The sequence below is a fragment of the Diadema setosum genome, chromosome 12 (genome assembly GCF_964275005.1).
Source record: "Diadema setosum chromosome 12, eeDiaSeto1, whole genome shotgun sequence".
Classification (NCBI taxonomy): domain Eukaryota; kingdom Metazoa; phylum Echinodermata; class Echinoidea; order Diadematoida; family Diadematidae; genus Diadema; species Diadema setosum.
This window is the reverse complement of record NC_092696.1, coordinates 1,174,654-1,201,981: the sequence shown is the minus strand read 5'-3', so window position 1 is coordinate 1,201,981 and position 27,328 is coordinate 1,174,654. Positions and strand designations below refer to the sequence as shown.

Here is a 27,328-nt window from a genome sequence, read left to right as displayed (position 1 = left end):
ATTAAAGCAGTGTACACAATGTTTGTGTCATCATTTCAAAGCAATCAATAACACTCTTTCTTCAACATGAGAAATATAATTTTCTTACAAATGCATGGAAACACATTTCTTTTGTCTCGTATTGTTCATGTTTCCAAGTCATTACCAGTCTTATTATCTACGGATAATAAGCACATCTGTGTCCTTTTGTCCTATCCGTGGAAATATGCGTACTTCTATCTTATCCACGGGACAAAGCGTCTGCAATGACATTGTCTTTTCCACGTACGTGCTGTATCACGAGGTTGTACTCCTGTAGCACTAGCGCCCATCTGGTTAGGCGTCCATTTTTGTTCCTCATTCGCGACAGGAACACAAGCGGATTGTGGTCTGTGTACACCAGCACTGGATACTTTGTAGTGTTCAGGTACACGTCAAAATGACGAAGAGCCATGACGAGCGCTAACGTCTCCTTCTCGACAGTGGAGTACCGTCGCTGATGTTTGTTGAATTTTCTGGACATGTACGCGACGGGATGGTCAACTCCGTTGTCGTCCTTCTGCATCAGGGCTCCTCCTCCTCCTGTGTCACTCGCGTCCACCATAAGAATGAACTGCTTGTCGAAGTTCGGCGCTGCAAGAACCGGAGAACTCGCTAGCATTGCCTTCAGCCGGTTGAAAGCAACTTGACAGTCATCTGACCACTCGAACTGCGAATCTTTCCGCAACATGTTGGTGAGCGGTGTTGCAGCATCAGCGAAATTATGGCAGAACTTCCGATAATAGCCAGTCATGCCCAGAAATCGTCTCAGCTCTCGCTTACTCTGTGGGCGGGGAAAGTTCAGGATCGTCTCCACCTTTGCTTCAACAGGCTTGACGGAACCATGTCCCACAATGTGACCCAGGAACACGACTTTTGCTCGGGCGAACTCACATTTCCTCAAGTTCACCGTAAGGTTGGCACTGGTCAAGCGGTCAAACAGTGCTCTGACTCTCAGAAGGTGGTCCTCCCATGTATGGCTGTACACTATGATGTCGTCGAGATACGCCTCGCATCCCACCAAGCCAGACGTGACGGTGTTGATGAGTCTCTGGAATGTAGCGGGCGCGTTCTTCATCCCGAACGGCATCACTTTGTATTGGAAGAATCCGTCAGGAGTCACGAATGCAGACAGTTCTTTCGCTCTTTCACTGAGGGGAACCTGCCAGTACCCCTTCAAAAGGTCAAACTTACTGACGTATTTGGCATTCCCTACGCGATCAATACAATCATCGATGCGGGGCAAAGGGTACGAGTCTGACTTTGTTTTCGAATTGAGCAACCTGTAATCCGTACAGAAACGCAAAGAACCATCCTGCTTTGGAACCAACACACAGGGAGAACTCCATCCACTCTTACTGGGCTCAATAAGGTCATGTTCAAGCATGTATTGAACTTCCTTCCTCAGAACATCCATTTTCAATGGATTCACACGATATGGGTGTTGCTTGACAGGGGAGGAGTCCCCCACATCAACATCATGCACCACCACACTAGTACGACCTGGTACATCACTGAAAAGGTGTTCATACTCATGGACTACATCCATCACCTGAGCTCTCTCTACTCCTGGAAGATGAGATAATGTGTCAGATAGATTTGCTAACACCTCAGAATTCTTCAACATCAACTGCGGAATTTCCACATCATCACTCTCACTGTCTTCACCATCCACTTCACAACCGATTCCAACCGTAGCAACAGGCTTTTCATTAGCCTCTTCTACATTTTCAACATACTCCTTTAGCATGTTGACATGACAGAGTCTTCTCCTCTTCCTCCTATCAGGTACAAGTGACTGTGCAAGACGCACTATTTCAGGGTCTTTGCCCTGCAATTCAACCAGACTCTGACGAGAAATCTCTGACATTTGACCATGGTCCATATGTGCATCATCACTGCTGTTAGACTCTTCAAGTCTAGAGAAGAAAGTATCAGCCAAGATATCCTCTTGCTCCTCTTTCTCCAGTTCACGAGCCATTGACCTGGTAACAGCACATGAGGGAAACACATCAGGCATATCCTGAACCAATTTCTCTGTGGCTTCGTCAACCACGGGTGTCTTACTTGGGAGAAAGTGAGGCAAAACCTTCTCTCCAGCGATATCATTGCCGAGCAATAAGGTGACACCTTCGACTGGCAATGTAGGCAAAATACCTACTACAACTGAGCCACTGACAAGATCGCTCTTCAATTCGATATTATGAAGAGGCACTCGGACACTCCCACCTTCAACTCCCCTCACAAACACTTCTGAATCCACAGAAGATTCAACCGAAAATGGCAATGTATTTGCACACAGGAGACTCTGTGATGCTCCTGTATCCCTCAAAATGTGAACCTGAACCTGCTCACTATCAGGCGTCAAACTAACATACCCTGAAGATATGAAAGGTTTGTAATTCTCTGCCACCCGTTCAAACGATGGCAGATGCTCTGTGCGAGTGATAGCAAAAGCATCTGGCAATGCTTTGGGGTTGCTAATCCCCTCTTTTTCTCGCTTCTTCTTCAACTTCCAGCAAGCTGACATCACATGTCCGTCCTTCTTGCAATAGAAGCAAGCCTTGTTCGGCTTTTGATCAAGATCGGGCTTGGGAATGCTTGGAGCAACAGCTCCTCTTCTTGGCACACCCTGGCCTCCTTTCTTGCTTGAAGAAAGTTTGAAAGTACCCTTGTGGGTAAGCACATACTCATCAAGGAGGACAGCAGCTCTCCTGGCACCATTCACTTCCCTTTCCTCCAGGTACTGCCGCTGATCTGGCTGAACACACCTCTTCACCTCCTCTAACAATACCAACTCTTTCAGTTTGTGGAAATCATCAACACCAGACGACCTTAACCAATGTTCAAAATGGGTCTGCTTGTGTTGCACAAAATCAACGAATGTCTGATCATCCCTTCTCCTATAATTCCGAAACAGTTGCCTGTGGGCTTCCGGCACCAACTCGTATGCCCTTAACACGGAACTCTTCAAATTCTCATAGTCAGAACACTCTTGGATAGTGAGAGACGCATAGACCTCTTGGGCCTTCCCTACCAGCGAGCTCTGTATCAATGTCGGCCACACTTCCTTGGGCCATTCCAAACTCACAGCCACTTTTTCAAAGTGCTGGAAAAACTCTTCTACCCGGTCTTCACGAAATTTCGGCACCAATTGAGATTGCCTTAATGCATCAAATTTTGATGACTTTGCTGAACTGCCGGAAGAAGGTTCATTCGATTTTGCATCGATTGACTTGATTTCGAGTTCTATTTTCTTTGCCTCGACTTCCAGCTGCTTCATCCGAAGCTGGATCTCAATTTTCTTCAATTCACTTTCTGCAGGGGTTACCAAAGGTGTGATAATTTCACCATCATCTGTCCCTGCTTCATCCTCTGACAAAGAGGCAGGCCAAATACCAGTATTGGTAAAAAACTCCGAAATTGTGTCCTTGATCTCTGCTTTTCGATCCGATGTTTTGATCGGGATTTCTAAAATTCGAGCAACTTCCACCAGTTCTGCCTTCCTCAGGTTATTAAAACCTTCCTGAGTGGGTTCATCAACAAAGCTCTGCACTACATCAGCCATTGTGGGAATATCAAAATCAAAACTTGCAAGAAGTCACAAATCCTCACAAAACTACAAAGCCTTAACAAAAGAAATGCACTGCATATGAGTACACATGTATGCATGAACCCAGTCACACGCGCAGAACAGGCAAAAATTTTCTACGATAAGCAGAAAACATCAAAATCCCTAAGCCTTCGAATCAGGCATACAATCAGAACACCACGGCATCACATTAGCATGTGATCTAAGGACATAGAATGAGTATACACACTCACTACAAACGACCACATAGCACGATTGTGCAAACTAAGGAAAATATATCAAAGCCTTTAACCGAGGCTAATCTTCCAGAAAATTCGGCGTGACCCGTAGCCAATGTGTACGCAAGCCCCCACACATACACATCCAGCATACGCACACTCACAAACTGCACTAGCCCTACACACGACGCGCTAGACCGACCGTCTGCGACTACAAAACACGTGCGAGCCCAATGCGCAATACCCACGCTATGCACTATATACGCACACAACTGAACGTGAGAATCCTCACCCAAATCGGTCTACAGAAGACCTTCATGCAAAAACGACAAACGTCCAAAACGTGAGAATCCTCACCAAAATCTGCACTAGGCCTTCACACAAAATGTAGTCTGAAAACTACAAACACAGTCAATGACTGCCAAAGCCTACGCAGCATAAATGTTATACACAACGTGCACAACCAAACGTGAGAGTCTTCACCAAAACGCATGTGGCCTGTCAAAACCAACATGCAAACAATGCAGGCCCAATACATAAGCCTGTCATCGACGCTATACACTTGTCTACATACTAAAAACAAACGTGTACAGCCAAACGTGAGAGTCCTCACCAAAACGCATGAGGCCTAACAGAACCTACATGCAAGCAGGTACATAGGCCCGATACGACATGAGCCTATACACCATCGACGCTATACACTACGTACTTACAGCACACGTGTACAACCAGACGTGAGAGTCCTCACCACAATCCGCATGGAACATGCGAAAGAAAACGGCTTGTCTGTTCATTTTCCCGGACAAGGTCCCAATTTGTCACGACTCAACCCAATCACCACATCATGACAATCAAAATGTTCCGCTCCATTCCTGGCAGATCGCACCCAAACCATCACAACAATGTTGCAAAAGACCACGATTGGGAAGCCATGTCTTGATCTGAGAGCGATAACTTGCTGCCGACCTCTTTTTTATTGGTATTAGCCTTGTTCAAGGCGCATCACAACATATATTCTAATAAAATAGAAACAAAAAACCAAATACATTTCTCCTGTGACATTCATTAATTCTTCCTCATTTGTTATATAATATTATTATTTGGGGTGCTTGTAGTAAGTATTTATTGCAGAAAAGAGCAGTACGTATCATTTCAAAGTCTTCATAATTATGATAGCCATACAAAGCCATTGTTTTATGAATTGAATATACTGCCAGTATTTTTACTTTATGATTGTCAAGTGATTTGTTTTATGCATTCATATACTAATGATATGTTACCAGAAGTATTTGATAATTTGTTTGCGCAAAATAGGTCAATTCACAATTATAATACAAGATGTGCAAATGATTTTCGTGTGCAATATGGAAGGTCTTCATTACAAACTCTAATATCATATGCAGAGCACCTGATTTATGGAATAATATGTTACCTGAGAATATCAAACAATGCAGTGCTGTTAAAAGTTTTAAAGTAAAGATGTAAAGATATTCATTACAAAAGTTTATAACAGATAATTAGATAAAATTTCTTAAATCAGGCTAAGTTATTGTGTGCGTGTGTGTGTGTGTGTGTGTGTCTATGTACAAATGTCTCAATGTTCTTGATGTGCATGTCAATGTATGTTGCACCCGTTGTTTGTGTGTGTTTTTTTAAGAACTTATACTTTATGATTATTGTTGGATCTTCAAGTTATAAGTTATTTCATTACTTTCTGGAGATCCATCCATTTGCCATTCATATTGTCTTTTTTTTTTTTGCAACCGTTTATGTAATTTGCATTTTTACTTGTGTGTCAATGTTAAGTATCATGTCTTTTGTTCATGTTGTCATGGAAATTGGAAATAAATTCAATACAATTCAATTCGATTTATTTATTTATTTATTCATGTTTTCTTTAAAAGCAGGGTTGTCCCGTTCAGAGCCCCAATGGCCTGCTCTGCAAGGGAGCCCTGTATCACATACAAAGGTTACAAAATCAAACACGAATTACAAATGATATCGGGTAACATATATACAAATAGAAAAAACAACAACAAATGAAAACATAGTACGACATAATACAAGTGGTGGTCATATGAAATAATGAATAAATCAAAAGATAGACTGGTGAAGCCGGAGGCGTTTCTTGAAAACTGGTAATGAAGGGGATGATTGAACGGAAATTGGTAGTGAGTTGAACATTTTACAAGCGGAGTATGAGAAGGAACGTTTCTTATTGTCTGTTTTTGGCTTAGGTAAATATAACTGATTTGTTAGGACATGTCTAGTAGGATATATAACATTACGTCGGGATAGAAGGCTACAAAGATAAGATGGGGCTGCGTCATTAACTATTTTATAGGCCAATATACAATACTGATATTCTAATCTCTTTTCAATGGATTGCAGTTTAAGTGTATCTAATAAGCTAACTGTTGATGTTCTATAATCTGCATTTAATACCATACGAGAATATTTATTTTGACATATTTGAAGTCTATGAATGTTCTTCTTAGTTAAGGATCCCCATACAGTGCAACAATAATCAATATGAGGGACAATCAGAGAATAATATAATTGAATTAACATATCTTTTGTTAAGCAATGCTTGATTCTACGTATACACATTGTAACATACGAAACTTTTCTTATAACTTCATTTACCTGAGGAGACCAGTCGAGGTTTTGGTCAACCGTCACACCGAGGTATTTAAACTTTGTAACATTCTCAAGTCTTCTCTCGTTCATGGTAATTTCTAACTCGGAGAAACTCTTTTTTCTTTCGGGATTTAAATAACATTACTTTTGTTTTGTTTGTATTAACCACCATTCTATTTTCCATAAACCATTTACTTAACACATGTACATCTGTTTGAAGCTGTTTTTGCACTGACTTCACGCCAAACCCTGAGGAAAAGACGGCAGTATCATCTGCACAAAGGGATATATTTGTTTGGGGGTGAAGAGGAATGTAAGCTATATCATTGATATACATACAAAATAGTAGGGGACCTAAAATGGATCCCTGCGGAACCCCCGCATAGACTGGAAGAAAATCACTCGTCACTCCCCTAAATGTGACACATTGTTGTCTACCTGTTACGTAAGATTCAAACCATGCCAACTCCACCTCTTTAATACCAAAACAATACAGCTTCGTTAACAGAAGATCATGTGGGATAGTGTCGAAGGCCTTTTTCAAATCTAAAAATACTGCACCTGTCAATCGCCCTTTATCGAGGTTATCGTAAATAAGGTCGGAGAACTCGGTTAAGCACGTACAAGTTGAATGCTTTGGTCTAAAGCCCGACTGACGATCACACAGAAGCTTTTCTTTGTCCAAGTAATTAAGTAGCTGTGAATGAATCGCCTTTTCAAACACTTTCGAAACCACGGATAAAAGGGATATTGGACGGAAATTGTTCACGTCGTTGGAGGATTTACTTTTTGGGATAGGAACAATGTTAGCAAGTTTAAAGTCCGATGGAAAATAACCAGATTGAATTGAATGATTGAAGATGTGAGTTAAGGGCGTAGCTATGAAAGGAGCACTGATTTTCAATAGTCTGGGATGCAGATCATCAAGACCCCACAGCCTTAGTACAATCTAACTTGCTCAGTTCCTTCAAAGAAAATTCAACAGAAATATCCTCAAAAACAAATCTAGCCTAGATTGTGCCTGCTTTAAACTGTATAACCGAGAATAGTTAGTCTGTGTCTCATCAGAATTACTTTCACGAGCACATTCTCCTACGTTACTAAACATCACATTGAACTCGGTTGCAATTTTATGGGGGTCGGTTACTAATTCATCTTCTACCGTAATATTTAACACAGTACAGTACTCGATTTCTTTTCATCAGGTAATAATTCATTCAAAAATTTCCATCCCCTTTTCCGATCATTGCTGACATCATTTAGCTGATCACGATACTATGCTCGCTTTAACCTCTTATTCATATTGTTAGCTTTGTTTCTGAAATACTTGTATTGGTCCCAATACTTCAAATCCTTTGTTCTGTTAAATTTCCGTTTATTAAAATCACTTTCTCTGGCAATTTCCAGATATTGGCTATTTATCCAGGGTGATCCTTTAAGTTTCTTACGAACTGTTATATATGGAGCGTGTTTATCACACAGCTTTGAGAACAAAAATACATTTTTTTTCAGTTTTGAGTCTACATCGTCTTGTGGCAGAAACACATCATTCCAATTTATACCTTCTATGTCACACAAAAAAAGCGTTTTCATCAAAAGTTCTAAATGATCGAAAACAACAAATTTTAGGAGTTAATCTTGGAGATATAGCCTTTAACAACACATATACCAACGAATGGTCACTGATGCCTATTGACTGAACACCACATTGTAATTCTCCAAAGGAATTTGAAACACAAATTAGATCAATTAAGGTGGTGCTATTCGGGGTTACTCGAGTTGGTTCTTGAACTAGTTGTTGCAATCCCATCAATCTGCACAAGTTATTCAGTTTCTTTGACAGGGGATTGACTGTTAACATGTTACAATTAAAGTCCCCGAGTAATACAATTCTATCAGAAACAGAGGTGACATTATCAAGATGGTTTTCCAATACATCAAAAAAAGACACAGGGCTGTTAGATGGTCTGTATATTACACCTACTAAGAGGCTAGTCTCATGTCTAGGCTTCAGTTCAATCCATAGAATTTCTAAATCATCTTGTTCTAACTCAGATTTTCTTGTGTATGGTATGTCTTCACGAATATAGCATCCAACTCCCCCTCCGTATCCCTCTCTGTTTTTTGTTTCAAATTTATAACCATCAATCAATACCGTGCTACAGCATAAATCTTTTTCTAACCACGTTTCTGAGAGCGACATCAGATCATAGGGAGAGTGTTTTAAAAAATGTCTTAACTCATCCTTTTTATTTCGCAAACTTCGTATGTTCAAATGTGCTACCTTCATTCCTCTCCCTCCTGGAAATTTATCATCAAAATTTTGTTCAGAATTAAGTTTGCGTTCATTTTCCTGCCCAGTGTTGTGTGCAGTTGCACTCTCATGGTTTTCTGGGAAAATATCACAACAAAACGGTAGATGAGAAAATAGACATTTAGAGCATTGCCAGTTCACGAAATTTTCAGTGGGGTCGTCATATACTTGTTTTGATATACCTGCGCATTTTGTATGTACCCATTCATTACACAGTACACATAACAAAGCCTTTTGATTACATTTAACTGATTGTTTACAGAGAGCGCACGGGTATAAGATGACCATATAATACACACCAAATGAGGACTTAACAATACAAAATATATAATATAGGCCTATCACAAAGTTGAATGAAAAATTGTTTTACACTGCAAAGTGTTTGTACACTTGTTCGGGTAAAGTTTAACTGACGTTCAAGTCGGACAGTTTGGCAAGATCGCTCTCTTCGAGTTACCTTCGTGCGTCCGCCTTTGGAGTCTTTGACGATGATCACACCGTCTTGTGTCCATATTTGGTGGGTTCTGTTCCTGATGGCTTCCTTTATCCTCCAGAAGAGATTCGACCGCGTTTTCGTTAAGTTTTCATTGATGAACACGGGGATGGCTGACGAAGAATCGCGAAGTTTCCTCCTGGCGCCGTAGACCTTTTCACGGATCCTGTAGTTCGTGAATTTCACAATGATGTTCCGATGCCGTTTCTTTCGTCGAGAAGGTATGTTGGGCTGCCGGTTGTCTGGACCACCGTCAGGCAGAGGAGATCCCAGGCGATGACTCCGATCGATGTCTCCATCGTCCAGTTCGACGTCGAGCTCGTTTCGGCAGATGTCCTTGATGATGACGTCTGTACTTTCGCCATCTTTCTCCTCCACCCCAGCGAATATCAGACAGTTCCGCCTGAAGTATTGCTCCGAGTCGTCTATGGCTGATTTCAGACTTTTGACCTCTTTCTCAAGCGCCGCGATCTTGGAGTCGCGAGTCTCAATTTCGAAGTTTAGCGACCGCTTCACCTCGTCACACAGAGATTCATGTACATCATGGAGCAGCTTCGATTTAATGGAGTTCACAAGCTTTTGGACGAAGGTCGAGTCCGTGAGGAGATTTTCAATGACCGATTGAATGGCGGACGTTAGGTCTGAATCTTCCCAGTCACATTCGTCTTTCAGAATTTCAGCGGCTTTTTCAGGGTCCAGGTTACGATTTGCTCCCGGGGGTCCGTCGGGCTTGGGCTTTTCATTGCGCCGTTGTCGTCTACTCGCTCCCGACATTTCAGTTCTTGGCCGCTTTTCCTATTCAGAAGTACACGGTTGGCGGAGCACCGAGGCACACACGTTCACACACGGTCACTCATTCATGATGAGATTCAATTCAATATTTTGTACATAATTGTTAGCCTGTTCCAGAGTGGCCAAATCAAGGTTTTGCAGCATTAAAGTGACTCTTGAGGTATTATGGTAGCGATTCAGAGTGAATCTCGCAGCTCTTCTAGGGACCATATCCACTTTGTGGATGAGGTTCTTGGAAGATGGATCCCAAACAGAGGAAGCACACTCTTCAATTGGTAGAACCAACGTTTTGTAAGCTGCGGCTTTGACATCAGCAGATTTTAAGGGAAGGATTGCGTCTTAGAAATGCAAGGACGTTATTGGCTTTATTGAAAGTATTGTTGATGTGTTCGGTCCACTTCAAATCAGAAGTGATGGTTACACCAAAGTACTTCACGAATTCAACAGATTCGAGAAGGGCGTTGTTCAGATGATAAACGAGTGGCACTGTTTTTCTTTTCCTGGAAACTGTCAAAATCTCGCATTTATCTTTGTTCATACATGGACAACAGCAGAAAAGCACAGTGTCTTTCAATATACTAAATTTATTATCAATGAGAGAGACCTCTACACATGTAAATTGAAGATATGAATATAAGATCGACCCAAGTCCAATTTTTGGCCAAATTCAGTTTGACATGGGAAATTGTAGCTTATGCATGGACTCATCTTGTGTATAAATAATAAATCCTAATTACCCCCGGAAGTGCCAGAAATGAATGAGTTAAATATTATATCAATGTAAAAATGAAGGACTTGGGTCATTCTTACATTCACATTATAGCGCCCTCTCTCATCCTTCTCTTATCTCTATAGCAGAATATCATGTATATGAACCAAAGAACGACCCAAGTCCATATTGTGATTCAAAGAACGACCCAAGTCCATCACACAAAATGGCCTCTCCACAATTAATGTAAATGTTAATTGTCATGATAATAATATGTTCTAATTTGTATATACAATGTTGCCTTCCCGTCACAGTTAAATAGAATATTATTGGACAAATAAATAAGATATGAAGTTTTTTTTAAGTTTACTCGAAATGGTCTTCCATGGACTTGGGTCGTTCTTATATTCATATACTCAATTGTCTTTCATCATATGTGCCTCGAAATCATGGGTCACCCCTGTCTTCGCTTGTGTAAGAGTACATAATTATGTTTGTCTCCGTATGTACACTGATTAGGGTGTGATTATGTGTGTGTCTATGTTTTGTTTTGTTTATTTTTTTGTGAGTGGATGGAGTACACGTGTGTTGTCACTCCTTGATGTGGAAAAAGTGAAAAATCAAATAACCAAAGAAATCACAACGGAAAATATATGAGATTAATTTGAAGGAAATTTGACGAAAACTATCGCTAGAATTCGAATTGGAAATAACGAGAATGACTGAATAGACTTTGTTCACAAACAATCAACAAAAGATGAATTAGAATCTAGGACTGGCATATTCTAGATTTCCCAGCAATATTGTACTACAAAAAACAAACAAACAAAGGAAAAACAAATAATACACTGTCAGTCATTTGACAAAAGAGGGGCACTGTTACACACCATAAGCAATTGATTCGATAGTTAAAGATCACATACCTGACAGGATGATGCTGAGGCGGCTGCTGCTGAGAGGAAATCATCGGTCAAGTAGCGGCACCACAGACTAAACTTCGTAAGATTTGGCAAGGCACACACACAGCGCACCAAGTCTCCTCCAAGCGATGATTCATATTGAGAATCGTCATGAGATTGAGATTTAGAATCACCAAAGATTCTGCGAAAATTAAACACGAGATCGCGGATCTGTTGAAAAACAAGGAGCAAAAAAAAAGCAATTCTTCTGAAGGACTGGATACATTTGTACGTACATAAGACCAATAATTGATTTATAGATAGAGAAGCCTGTGAAATGTCCTGATGGTTTACATATATTTTAGTCATGGAAAGAAGGTCAAACGATATCTATTATACCAAAATCTGCTCCCTGTCCTGTTTCACGATACCACTTGCAGTTTGTGACTGGACAATGTTCCGACTAATACAATGTAATATATTAAGACATCAACCACAAATGTAATAATTCAATACACTTTTATATAAAACGTGTGAGTTAAGATTGGAATATTGCCAATGTTTGTTTGTTTTATTTGTTTGTTTTATTTCCGTACTAAAAAAAAAATAATAATGTTTCACCTAAAAAGATAAATTAAACAATATACGGAGGGTGAGCACAGCCAGTGGTTCAAGTATAGGAGAGTATGTTTATTCTGTTTATTCCATGTCCGTATAATCTATCTCCTCAAACTAGAAATGTGATCTGATGCAATAGTACAAACGTACTTAAGTAGATTTTATTTGGGTCAAGAGTGGTCGTACGTAAACGATGTTAATCATGGCGGTAAGAGAGGTATGAGAGACGGAGAGAGAGAGAAAAAATAAAAGTGGTTCCCAGAACAAACAAAAAAATCGGAAGATGTGAAATATCGTCGCCTCGACTTACCAGAAAGTAAAAGGCCAGGTGTCAGATCTCGTTCTTTTTTATTGTATTCTGTTTATAGTAAAACATTCATTTCAACAAAAGTACCCTTAACAAGGGATAACAGATGAAGAAGACTAGTTACAAATAACCTTAGTTCTGTCACAGTGCTGTCGATCTGCTAGAAATAGAAATATATGAATCATTTTATCTTTCAAGAAAATCATGATTTGCCTTATCCGTTTTCACGTATGGCCTTCTACGACGCCCAAAAGCAAAGGACGTAGATTACATGCCTGACAGGATGATGCTAAAGCAATGGCTGTTGAGAGGAAACCATCGGGCAAGAAGAGGCATGACAGCATGAACTTCCGTAGACTTGGCATAGTACACACCCATCGGGCCAAGTCACCTCCTCCTGAGGACTGACGTTTTAAATCCTCTTGCTCTTTGTTGAGATGCAACTGCAGATCTTGAATCTGTGGAGAAAAAAGAGAGAAAATAACAACAATAAAAATAGAGTTAAATTAGCGAGAATGCATGACGAAAAAAGAGTACATAAAAACGAATAACACTCGAATATGCCTTACACCAGTACGTGCACGCATTTCAAGTCACAAACATTAGATCCAATTATTATTAACGGATTAAAGATTGATGAGAACGAATTGTACTCCCTGTTCTATTCCTGGTTACCAGTACAGATAAAAGTATGCTTGAAAATTATTCATCAGGCGCGTAATGAAAAAAATAGAAAAATAAAAGGCCAACGCATTTTGAAGTGACTGGATTTGTATATTTGTTCTAATTTGTCATTGTTATCTCTTATCGATATGATAACCAGTGAAATCATGGATTCTCCTGATTAAGCAAGTGATCAGTTACTGGGTCGAAGACAGTAAGATGTACTCTGTTTTCAAATAAAGACTAAGAAGTGTCGAAAAAAAAAGGTCAGCTGACCCGGTTATCCAAATAAACTTTTGCCATTCATCCTGCTTGTCTAAATTTGTGCAGAGATTTTGATCAAATACTAAAATCATTCAAAGATATCATGGCAAATTTATACTAACAGGGTAAGAACTACTAAGACTTTTTCGATCCCCACCCTTTAAAACCAGTGTTTACGGACGGATTCTCAAAATCAAAAAAAAAAAAAAAATAGATGCTCATCATATTGGCAATAAAGGGGAAAAAAGGCCAACCCACACAGTCCATTTTCTTTGTTCATATTCAACACACAGTTCACAGTGAAAACCATCTCTTGAATATGACGAGAGAAAAATGAATAATGGGTTAGCCTTTGTGGCAGTGAGAAATTATCGCCGACATGGCCATGTTAGCGGTTATGGACCTTTTTGATACACAATATAATATATGTAATGTGTGTATGTTGTTCATTATTTCTATTATTATTATTATTATTATTATTATTACTGCTACTACTACTAATTTTATTTTGATGAACAGGATACGTACTCCAGCAAAAGATTGTCACTGTTCCAATACTTGCTACATGTATTAGGACATAATACTATACCTCTGCTTTACATAATTGTGTCATGATGCTCACAAATATATTATCACCTAGCTGTGTGACTTGGCACTGCACTGCACTAAACCTACACCCTACTTACTTGTATTCGACTCAGGTTCTTGTTATACTGCATACGGAGAACATACTGTTGGGACCGCCGAGTTGGTACCCAAAACAGTTGGAGTTAAACTCTAAAGGACGTACACAAGAAGAAACCAGGCAACCAGTCATTTCGATGGTTCATGTCTCAAAAGTAGTCTTTTATTCGAGCTCGCAAGATTACATGACTATGACAAGCCAGTGCTCATTCCAAGACTGCCTTTTACTCCAGTCAGCGTCCCAAGATATACTCCTCAACACTCACTCTTAATTTCTTACATTATCAAAGCATCATTCATCACCTTCTTGTATACAATGACTGTCTTCTACAGTGACCGTTACCAATGACCATTTGTGGTCTGGTCTGGGGACAGGGAGTCTACTTGGGGGTGATAAACTCTAGGGGGCTCGTCCGTGGTAAGGGGAAAGGAAGAACCACAGATACAAACAATGTTCTCAGTTAATGTGTCCGCCCATAAGACTTGCCCTACCAACTTTCAAGTGGAGTCCCAATTTGCCTAACTCTGGGACCGTAACACTCTTCCCCCCTTTGAAAAAGAGGTATTGTCCGCAATACCAGAATGCGAGAGAGAAATGTGTTAACGACACATCAAATTTTTGACCCCAAAGAACCTTACAATTATATGGAATTGTAAATAAATGTCAAATCATAGCGAAATATGTTTTTTTTTTGTAAACATTGACGAACCTACTCAAAAAAGTTTTTTTTTTTTTTAAGGAACAGAAAAGAAGTAGTGACACAATGACCTTAATACAAGAGAGACATATGTTTCATAAAAATCTATGCTATACCTCTGACAACAGATACGAAAATCTATACTAACTATTCTGCGTACATGTATAAGCTTACGCATACTCACACTTCATGACATTAGAACAAACTGGAAAATGAAACAAAGAACGCTAACACCGGCTGAAGGAAAAAAATGGCACAGAATTACATCTCCCCTATTGGAGACAGGAAACAAAATCACTTTAAAAACAACATAATAATGACCACACCAAATGCATGATGGACAGTGCAGACAGGTGCCGACCGTCTATGGCCACCCGCCTACTAGAATTCCTTGTCTATTACTCAGACCAGAAGTCGGGCACAAACCATGCAGATGACGGAATTATGTAGCTGGACATTATCAAAATACATCTCAGAGTTATCTTTCCCAAGTTTATGGAGCAGGCACATGCCTCAAGTCTGACCTCATGTAACCTCCTATCCTGTGCAGGCTCATGCCAAGGAGAGTGGAATTAGCTACTCTGATTGGTCAGTGAACGCACCCCTTGTGGACGAATCAAACGCTCAATAGAGGAAAAACATTGAGAAAGGAACAGGAGAGAGAGAAACAGAGGAGGGGAGCTAGAGGAAAGGAAGGGAGAGAAGCGGAGGGAACTGAGCGGTAAAATTAATGGGGAAACCCATTTCTCCGAAATAAAAACTCAAAGTATCCAACATGTGTCATGCGCATCAGTAACAACAGTTTGTATGTACATCAACAAAACGAGTAACTCTACACTGTAACAATGCTCGTGCCCAAGCTAAAACAAAATGAAACACATCAGCAAATTATAATAGTGCTGCTACAATAAAGAAAAGGATGGTTTTCAGCAAAGAGAGCAAAGAAGTGGAAGAACTGAACGAGAGATAGAAATGCAAACAGAGTGAGATGAATTGGTGAAGGATACATTGAAAAATCCGAAGAAAGGAAGGGAGCAGCGTCTTTGCAATAAAAACAATTAAAAGAAAAGACTGTACTAATACACAATACGGAGCACCTCCATCAGGGTTTGTAAACTAGAATGCCAGTACCATCCATTTTACGAGATGGAAAAATCAAACAAAATGGACTATCCATTTTACAAGATGGATGATCAAACAAAGGCAAGACGATTTCCTTTAACATACAACACAGCATTGGTAAAAACGTCAAATTACATTCATATAATCACAATGCGAAAAAAAAAATGGCACAGCTAATGAGCGAGAGGAAGAAATACAAATTTACATAGAGAATGGGGGAGACAGAGGTAAAAATAGAAAGGGAGAGGAAGGGGGAAGAGAGGGGAAAAGACTGCCTCAACAACAACAAAAGCAAAAAAAAAATGGATACATGTTCGTTTTCCTGTAGGCTCATGAATTTACATCGCTTATTGCCTGTAGGTAATGAAAAAAATACACAACTAACATTTTGAACAGGACTTACTGTTCTCATGACACATAGAGCGATCATGACTACGATACTACTACAGTATCTTAGTCACCGAAAAGACATTAATCAAGCAGTAAACAAAAATGCATTCTTACAGCGTCCACCATCACATAACGCAACGATAATGGCCAGTCACAACAATCAGAGGCGGCAGAAAGAAAAAAAAAAAAGAAATCCTCCAAACATCGTAAAACATTTGCCATGGCCCCTGTGACCCTTTGCAGTCCATTGACTGAGAGAGGAAAAAAATGTGTGCAGTGGGCACGCGAAGGGAGGGAGAGCCAATAAAACTAACGTGTTAGTTCTCCTTACAGTTCTCCATCACTCATAGTCTTTCTGCAGTACTTTGGCATGATCTAAGCTAAAACAAAGTTAAAACGTTGTTCATCAGAGCCGACTGACAATCATAACTCTATTTACAAGTATACACACACATATAAGCTTAAATCAAATGAAATACTGCGAACCTCTACGTGTACTTGTACTTTGGGAACCAAATCTGGAAAGTTACTACTAAGGTTGTACTGCTTCAATCTGTCGTGGTGGACCACTTTTGGCTGAGACTTAATCTGTCTAATCACAAACAGCTGAACATTATTTATCTTTCTAGTAACAAATCGTTCAGTTTACGTGTTACGACAAATAAAGCAACTTCGGCCATTATCTAACAAATTTCGTACGATCAGGAACCAATTGCTGCCTGAAATTCCATCCAGCGAGGCGTCTTTTTCTGAGACGCAGGGCAATATAGCCTCCTTACACCCACAAAATTCGTTAAATATCGGGAAGAGTTTTCAACTCTAGCCAAACCGTGATCAACGGTGATCGATTAATGCTTATCTTCCAGAGTTTTGTGTGATCGACATGAAAGACTTACACTCCACTTAAACTGTGTAAACACTCCTCTCGCTACATGTATGTTTTCGATAATCTGTCGCTATATTCCTATATGTATGCTGTTACACGTTGGATCATTGCTGCCTGAAAATTTCAGCTATGGCGACTTTGTCGGAGTCGCAGGGCAAATTACCACTAACAACATACACATCTGAACAACAATGCGCATCATTGAATTATTCCTCTTATTCTTCATTTTAGGCACCTTCATCATCATCTTATTGACAACCCTGACCAGTGGGTTTGAATTTCATCTTCCTCGTGCCAATTTCACCATTTTTCATTTTTAACCTTATGCGCAAAATCTTCCACGCAGTTTCTACAGAATATCGAAAACTAACATAAACTGACAATAGCACACAGTCATAGAATGAAAGGAACTCTACAAAAGTTTGCTTGCATTAAAGATATGTGTGCAGTTAAGCTACAACACCAGGGTTGAGTGTATAATGATGTGAAACATAATGACAATAACTTTTTGGTCCAAACAATGTTTGACGGAGAATGAGCACATACAATACCAGTTCCCGAGTCCAATGTTAGACCTTCATGTGCCTGTATGAGGTGTATTCTTGGCCCCAGCGTTCGATTCTTGGCTGTCTTGATTCTCTGTCGCACTCATAGTCGCTAGTCATGTGGATGGTCGTATATGGTCGCTGCCTCCCCGTTGCCATGGTGATATGTGCCGGGTCTATCCGATGATGTGTTCCTGTCCAACAAATGTGTATCCTTAGTCGCGATGACGAAGTTATGATATGATCCGTCCATGTTCCTGCCAGCGCCTGCCATACTCAGCAACCAGACTTGAAGTAGCTCAGCAGAAGTTGTTGTCATCATCGAACCCGTCGCCACTAGCTTGCCTCCATCAGTGCTATATCCATGACTGACGTCCTCGCCTTGGGTCATGAAATCCTTGATGACGAAGTTGAATTTGCTACCATCGTATCCAAATGCTTTCAAATGACTTTCTAGAGTGGAAGAGTTCTGTGTTGACTTTGGTAATGTTTTCCCAAGAAGGCCATGTATATGTCTCCCCATCTCCTTTTCTCTGATCACATCAGTGTCAGAGAAAACACCTACGATAACCATTGATCCTTTTTCCGATGATTTCATACACTTGTGGGCATGGGCTGCCACAAGAGCTACTGATGCCATCAACAGTATGAGAGTTAGGGCCTTCATCGTGTTCAATGTCCTTGAGTTGAGAGTTATTTAGCAAATCTCATACTGGTTATCATAGTTCAAGCAAGTCGCCGGCTATTGCATTGTCCTAGCTCCTCCCTTCCTCACATGCAAACTTGCCGTGTCGCTTCGAGATGGCGTCTTGTCCGAAATTAGATAATCACCGCTTTACCGCTGCCACCATTGTTGGGACCGCCGAGTTGGTACCCAAAACAGTTGGAGTTAAACTCTAAAGGACGTACACAAAAAGAAACCAGGCAACCAGTCATTTCGATGGTTCATGTCTCAAAAGTAGTCTTTTATTCGAGCTCGCAAGATTACATGACTATGACAAGCCAGTGCTCATTCCAAGACTGCCTTTTACTCCAGTCAGCGTCCCAAGATATACTCCTCAACACTCACTCTTAATTTCTTACATTATCAAAGCATCATTCATCACCTTCTTGTATGCAATGACTGTCTTCTACAGTGACCGTTACCAATGACCATTTGTGGTCTGGTCTGGGGACAGGGAGTCTACTTGGGGGTGATAAACTCTTGGGGGCTCGTCCGTGGTAAGGGGAAAAGAAGAACCACAGATACAAACAATGTTCTCAGTTAATGTGTCCGCCCATAAGACTTGCCCTACCAACTTTCAAGTGGAGTCCCAATTTTCCTAACTCTGGGACCGTAACAATACATGTATAAATCAAGCAATGCTAACGTTTATTGTGCACACCCGGTTTGATATACGGGGTTGTAGATAAATTTTGTCGAGATCATATTTTGTCTATCGGACACCTCGTCTACTGAATCGGCAGTCAATTTAAAAACATCAAATCGTAACGGAATGAGGTTGATTTACAGAGGAGCGCATTGAGATAGGCCTAGTTGACAAGTTTGACGTGCGCTGTACAAAAACAAGTTGCACATGCATATGTATCAAGAAGATACTTGGAAACATTTCCGAGATATGGAGAAAAGAGTGAAATTTTAGCTTTTCACTTGACCTTTGGACTTTTCACCACATAACTTTCTCTAGATTTTTTTTAATGGCGTAATACATGTTTACTCTAGGTTTAAAGACAACACATTTGGCTCTTGCATAGATATGAGGAAATAGTGACATTTTGAGCATTAAAACTTGACCTTTGACCTTTTATCTTTGATCTTTGACATTGAACATTGGCACTCAATAATAGTACATAGGCACAACTTCGTCCAGTCATACATCTAAATACATCTAAAACGGTTCTCAAGTTATGCTGTCCAAACACAATATTACGGACGGACGGACAACCCGAAAACATATGCCTCCGGCCGCGGCTACACTTTGTGATGAAAGGATTAAAAAAAAAAAAAAAATGTTTTAAATAGGAAGTATGTAGGATGGAACATAAATACGTGAGAACAGTGCTCATGAAAAGAATGGAGCATGTATCTAACTTTTGCATTCCAAACCACGGATGTCAAGTGATTTTTTTTTTTTTTACTAAGGTTTGATGAAAACGACATCTCCCCTCTGTCGTAATCCAGGATACCATTTTAGCAAAGAGAGCAGAAGAAGTACATAATTCACAAGGAGAGTATCGCTAACTTAATGGTTTAATGTATTTAAAGTGTGTGAGTTTATATAAGAATAATATGAAGAGTTTGTTCCAAAAAACCGATAAGTCCATATTTGCCAAATGGAGATAATTGCGATTACAGGTCAGAAAATAAAGAGAATAATAAGAAATTTTTTGCTTCTTTTAACCATAACTTCAAAAATGTACCTTTATATGTAGTGACCAGTACATCGCTTATAAGGTATTGTTTTATACTTTATAACAGAGACCGTATTTCAAACTCTTCAAAAATGGACTTATCGGTTTTTGCGAACAAACTCTTCATATCAACATTGTGTCATGTTATCGGTATGGTATGGGCCAAGTGGACTCATGGGGACATTTCTGATCAGCTAATGATCTGTTACTGGATCGAGAATACTATGATAGGTAGGCCTACCCTGTTTTCATGGTTTTCGAAAACAAATAAAAAGGACAAGGAGTGTCCAGACCAAGCCATGTAACACTTGACTGAGTCATTAAATCCAGTTAGCTATATATCATTCCCCATCTGAGGTCTCCTCAAACTTCATTTTCCTCTGTATTCTGTTTCCTTAATGTTGTTGTCAGCGTTTTATAATCATTGTGTTGTGATTACAAGGATAACATCTTTGAGGGTTGAACCAATAAGACTTCATCCACTTTTGGAGTCAAGAAAAGTCTCGTATAAAGCATGCACAATTCGCACACCGCACTAGATACTCATGAGTATACGGGGAAGAGAGAGGAGGATTAAGTTAATTTATTTTACTTTGTTTTATTTTGTGCAGCAGTAGCATCACAGGCTACCCCTTATTCTAGAAACTAATAAATGCCACCGAGAGATCATTTCTTCATAAAAAATTGACTTTTTAGGGTCCATGAAGACCAAAAAGGAATAACTGAGATCTTGTCTTGTCGAAATCTCTGCCAAGGAAGACAAGGAATCCGGTTGTACTCTCTCGTTTTCTTGATATCCCTAAATTCTGTTCATTTTTAATAAATCAACAATGTAACAGATGTGTCCTTACCGGTTCTATCTTTCATAATGAATTGAGGGTTAAACATTGGGGATGACTACGGTTACACACAATTTTAAGTATAGCACCTCACTGAAATGTCAATCTGCGAGAGAAAAAAAAAATACTATCACGGGAAGTCAAACACGACTTGTGGTTAACTATTTTTGAAATGAGGTGTACTATGATTCCAAAAGCACCTAACTAACAGATTACATACCTGACAGGATGATGCTGAGGTAACGGCTGTTGAGAGGAAGCTGCCAGGCAAGTAGGGGCAATACAGAGTGAAATTCGAAAGACGTGGCATAGCACACACCCACTGGGCAAAGTCACCTCCCGCTGATGATTTATGCCCGAAATCTTGATGATCTTCAGTATAATATAACCTCAAGTCTTGAATCTGTGAAAAAAAAAATATTAAAGAAAACAAAAGACACAACGTAAAAGAGTTAGGATCCCATGCAATATTCACAACGCACCGACACAGCTGGCTTGCATAGCACGACCGTAATGAGTTTCAACAAAACTTATGAAAAATCATTATCATAAGTACAATGACATTTATTTTCTAAGTACTCTGCACTTCACACGTCTGTTTTTGGGGGCAACTATCGCATGATGCAACACGTCTTATGGTTGTTTTGCCTTTGTGTAGTAATCAGTAACTGTACTTAGATAACGTTTTGTATCGAATATATATAATTTCAATAGATATATCATAATCATATTCTGATATATCAAGATTTTACCGATTTTTAACAAATCCACGAGTAAGCAAGCATTTAAATAGTCTTGTATATACAGCAGTTTGACATTGGTTTTCTTTGCTTCAGAAGTCAAAATGTTTTAAAATAGATGTGAACATCACAAATCACAAACTGATTACGAACAGACGGACAGAACGACGGACGGACGGACGGACAACCCCAAAAGACGATGTCGACAAGCAGATGCGTATGTAATCTGCTGTAGATTTTCTGGTGTGCTTGTTACATATCACTTAGCTCTGGAAGCATGTCGCCCCAAAATAATAAAGTATCAAAAGCAAAAGCAAATGTAATGTGTCAACTTTTTTGGGATATCCGTGTAAAGACCGCGAAGGGACCCAGTTGCATCCGTGCTCTTCCTTGATATCCTTGTATATTATTATCGTTATTGTTATTATTATGATTATTGCGGTTGGTTTGTTTTGTTTTGTTGTTGTTGTTGTTTTTTTGGGGGGGGTACTATTGCTACAATATCATTAATCTTGCATGAATGCGGTAAGGATATGTTCTACCTCCTATCTCTTTGTAACATTCATCTATCATCTTCACAACAAATTTCAAGACACCATTATGTTTGTGTCATGTAACTAGTTAGTAGGGATATTCATTCCACTTTGAAATACTGCGATAGTAATTGACATCATCAGACAATGATTATTTTTTTTAGTATGAAAGGAAGGGTTCATCATGAATCCAAAACCCAAAGAGAAGTGCGATTTCAAATGGCTGAGATATATAGGTGCCCGCCTTTTACAAGGATCGCTATGTTTCACTTTGTTTCTGGATATCTCTACCATTTCAAAACCGATCTTCACCAAATGAACTTTGATTTCCTGTCAGAATTGTATGCTCTTTAACATTTCTTTCTTTTCAGAGTACGTTGTATCTCTAAAAAGGCTAATAGCTGAATCATCACCTCAACCAATATTATTTCATGCTTAACACCGTGAATATGCTTCTCTGCCCCTCGAATATAATGCGGACAGTTTATCAACATGGTAGCACATTGATTTGATGAAACTGCAATACTGAAGCTGTACTTTTGTACATGTTTGGATTAGTTTCTTTTTGATAGCAGCGGAATAGTGTGCAATGATGGATGTTATCATAACAAGTTACCGAGTCTTATACGATACACTGTTACCTGTAATCTTTAATCATGATTTTGCAATTTTCGTCTTTTGCGTTAACTTTCAGTATATACATTATGTATCAAAATGGACTGCGCAATTTTAGATATTAAATAGAGTTATTCTTGACAACGGTTTGTTACATTAAACATTATTGTTACATTAAACGTATTCAAACGTCGCATATCGCCCCGACGAATTGCCATTATACTGTACCACCGAAGTTCTGTCGAAGTAATGTCAGACATTTGATTTTGCGTCCGGAAATGGATAACAATAATATTCGACTCCGTATACGATGATGAACGATGATGAAATAAATATCGCATGTTTGCTTTGACGTTCGGAAATGACTTCTAATAATTTACAACTCCGTATGATGATAAAATAAATGCCGGATATTTGCTTTTACGTTCGAAAGTAAATAGCAATAACATTCAGCTCCGAAAGATGCTATGATATTAATGTCGGATATTTGCTTTGACCATCGGAAATGAATAACAATTATGTTCAACTCCGCATTGTACGATGATAAAATAGATGCCTGATGTTTGCTTTCAAGCTCTGGACTTGTGGAAAGATATGATAATGTATGTTCGTCACTTTTTTTTCATGATTCATTCAAGAATTTCGGGAGTCTGATAGCCATCGGATCTCGTTACGATGTTTTTGCATTGTTTACAGACAAGTATGGCAAACATAAGAGCAAGCCTTCATAGAAGATGAATTATCCCGGTGGCATCATTGAACGACAATTCAGGTTCAATGGGCAATCGTCGGGACCACTCGCGACGTTAGAAAAAAATAAAAACCTCAGCATCGAGCGGCGATTTAAGTTGAATGAGCAATCGTCGGGACGATAAGTGCGACGTTTGAACAATTATTATGGATTAACAAACTCGCCACGGAATGGTGATTTAAATTCAATGGTCAATCGTCGGGACGATGTGCGACAAGAAGCCATCACCAAATCCCTTCACAAAACAGTGAGTCAAGTTGAATACGCAATCGTCGGGGACGATGTACGACGTTTGAACAATCATTGAAACGCCTCGCCGATCAACAAAAGATCTCCTTAATTGATTAACCGCGACGAAAAGAGACGTCTTCGTTCCGACTCGTCGGGACCATCTATTGTTGATTTTTTTGATGAGCCAAAAAGAGCGCAGTAATGAGCACATTAGGCCAAAAATTTAGATCGTTGGGGACGATTGGCGACAATCTTTTGTCTCATATCGTCGCGACGAAGATATCTCCCTAATATAATTTCTCTGTTGTGTCCTATACAGTGCACAATACCTGGCATGATACCTATTCCCCATCAGACAGCTTCGATAAAGGTTCATGTTCAACTTGGTAGGATGATAATTATGTCGTCATGACGATATAACACAGGCCTGTAGGCCTACGTGTGTAATGCATGTATAATCCTGAAGTCGACTCGGTATATTATCATAATCATTAAATGTTTTCCCCTATGGCGACTTATAGTTTTGTTTGTTTTTTCTGTTTTTTTATAAATAAACTTCTACATGGTAACATAAATACCTTTATATTATAAAATTATAATGTCGACATAATGGCCCCAATGCACGAAGGTGGTACAAATGAAACCATGGTTTAAACCATGAAGAAAAACATGATGGAGTGCCAAGTGTAGCACGGTCATTTCGTCGACAAAATGACTGTTTCGTTATCGATATTATCATTTCGTGGACGAAATGTTCATTTAGTTACAACATCCCAAAAATCTGTGATTTTTTTTTTTAATCTTCTTCTGTCAAACCGGAAAAGACAGAGCTGAGTTAGTGCTATATAAAGACATTAACGTAACCGAAAGGGGGTGGGGCTGCGGGGAGTTAAAGCTTCAGCGCCCCTAAACTCTGGATTTTTTTTTTTAATCTTCTTCTGTCAAACCAATAAAGATAGAGCTAAGTTAGTGCTATGAAGACAAGGCGTTAATGAATGAAATTTCATGTTTGGTTATGACAGATCAAGGGGTCTCCAGATCGAGGGGGGTGATGGCAAGGAGAGGAATTTTCCACATTTTCAGCATCTTCTTGAAAAATCTACGACGGATTTTCACCAAAATTGGCATATTGCCTTTTTACGGTAATATGCACTTAATTTGGTAAAATGAGTCGCCCCCCCCCCCCCGCCCTCCCCCCCCCCCCCACACACACACACACACCGCCGAAAGGGTGGCGGTTGAAGCCTCGGAGTCCCTAAACTCTGAAATTTTTATCTTCTTCTGTCAAACCGGAGAAGATAGAGCTTAATTAGTGCTATGGAGACATTAATGCCTGAAATTGTATTTTATGTTTGATTGTGGCGGTCGAGGGGTGTCCTTATGGGGGTGAGTGAGGGGGAGGAGGGGGGATTTCCACATATTCTGCATCCTCTTGAGAAATCTTTGACGGATTTTCACCGAATGTGGGAGGTAGCATCTCTAGGGTAATAGAATCCCTCTTTGTTCGAAGGGGCAACAAGTCCAATTTGTTCCCCTTCCCAAAAGCTAGGGATAAGACCAGGGTATAGCCCCCACGTCATAAGGAGACGTGAAATTTTTTCAAAGTATAAGTGCACCTTCTAAAAATTTGATAAAATGTGACCCTGCACCTCAAAACAAACAAAAAGTCGCCAGACATGACATTTTAGTTAAGACCATATTCTGAAAGAGCAGACTTTAAGCTTTAAAATGATGTATAACTCAAATCAAATGGACTCTCCTAACCTATCTAAATATGGGAAAGAAAGCACAAACTCAGGAAAAGTGTGAACTGAGAAAAGAAGCTCTGAAGTATAGTGTCTATTCAAGCGCTTAATCTTTACCAAACCGTGCTGGCTGTGCGATGAATGGGACAAAAAACAGGAAGTAAACTACCAGAGTAACAACACTGAAGGGATTATCAGATTAAAGTGAAATTAAGCATGCCTCATTAACCCATTCTGTACATAATTAATGCCAACTTTCAAAGCAGTAGCACTATCCTTTCAAAAGTTATTAGAGTTGAAAGTGAAGAGTGTGGACAAGGTTTTTCAGAAATGAAAAAGGGATTCTAAAGACACACATAATCACACTATTCTACCAAAAATGTTCGAGATAAACTGCTGAAAAAAACACACTTTCCTGCCCGTTTTATGATACCAAATTTTAGCATAATGTAAAAGAAGACCCGCTTTTTCAGAAAACATGAAAAAGTCAAGTTTGGCTAGGTTGACCCATTTCACTTATTTTCAGGCCTCACGCAAAATCACTGTGTGCGACTTTATATTCGTTTTGAGGTGCACGGTCACAAATTGTGTTCTATTACTCTTGGTTGTATAGAAAATTTCTTTAAAAAGTATGTATTCCGTTTTTCATGTGTATAAGGTTATCAATAAAATTCTGAATTCCGCCCGAACGACCCCACCCCCTCGTCTTGGTCCCTTTCAAGTTAAAGGGGCGGAGATGGGGGGGGGGGGGGGGCTCCATCTCCTCCCAACCTAGGGGTAGGGGCAGTGCTCATTTAGACAAATTGAGGTCATATCATCAGATAAATACGCTACGCTACATGTCAAGCTTGGCAAATATCTATTATATAAGGGTTTCAAGAAGAAGCTGAATATGTCACAAAACCGCCTCGGCCGCACTTAAAAGGGCATTGTACCGGTTTTTTATTTTTTTTTTTTTATATGTTGTTCTTTTAATTCTAAAAGACCCAGCGGTGCAAACAGAATCAAAATTTCATAACGATTTAGCCCGTAACTTCATGTTGAAAATGGAACTTTTTTGGCGAGAATTATGCTAATGAGCTGACGAGCCCGGATGTTGTGATGTCACAGGTGCCAAATGTTTCACTGATTACAGCCCTCGCATACGCGTGCGTTAAATCGTGCCGAGTAGCAGACGACGCTTAGGCCCAATTTAGCTAGCAGGCGGCACTTGTGTACTGTCCTATCCATGCAGCTGTCTCAAATTTCGCTGAACCGAATCGCACCAAAATTACAGGATATACTTCTAAGCATATTTCAAAATACCGTATATTTGAACGAAATCGGTAATCGAGAAGTATCAATATTGACGCCGAATTTCAAATTGTCACTAAAAAAAACCTCACTCTTCGCGAGAGATCTTGGTAAACGCGATATGCACAATCTAGAACTGAAGTTGGCCGACTAGTGCTGTGCGAACGGGGAATTTACGCGGGAACTAAATTAAAAAATGTCATGATTTTAGCGATTTGTGTGATTTACGAACTTTATTTTTCATTCAACTTAGCTCAAATAATTTATAAATTGATTTTCTGCTCCCGATTACTTGAAAGATTTGTCTCATGATATCA

The 27,328-nt window shown here is 39.6% G+C and overlaps 1 protein-coding gene across 1 annotated transcript in view; it reads right to left on the bottom strand.

The window, feature by feature from the left end:
- Positions 1–27,328, bottom strand: part of LOC140236272 (uncharacterized) — an 80,468-nt gene that overhangs the window by 20,156 nt on the left and 32,984 nt on the right. Inside the window, 3 exon segments of the mRNA XM_072316229.1 lie at positions 11,700–11,906; positions 12,876–13,058; positions 21,324–21,506. Coding sequence (XP_072172330.1) covers positions 11,700–11,906; positions 12,876–13,058; positions 21,324–21,506 — 573 coding nt within the window.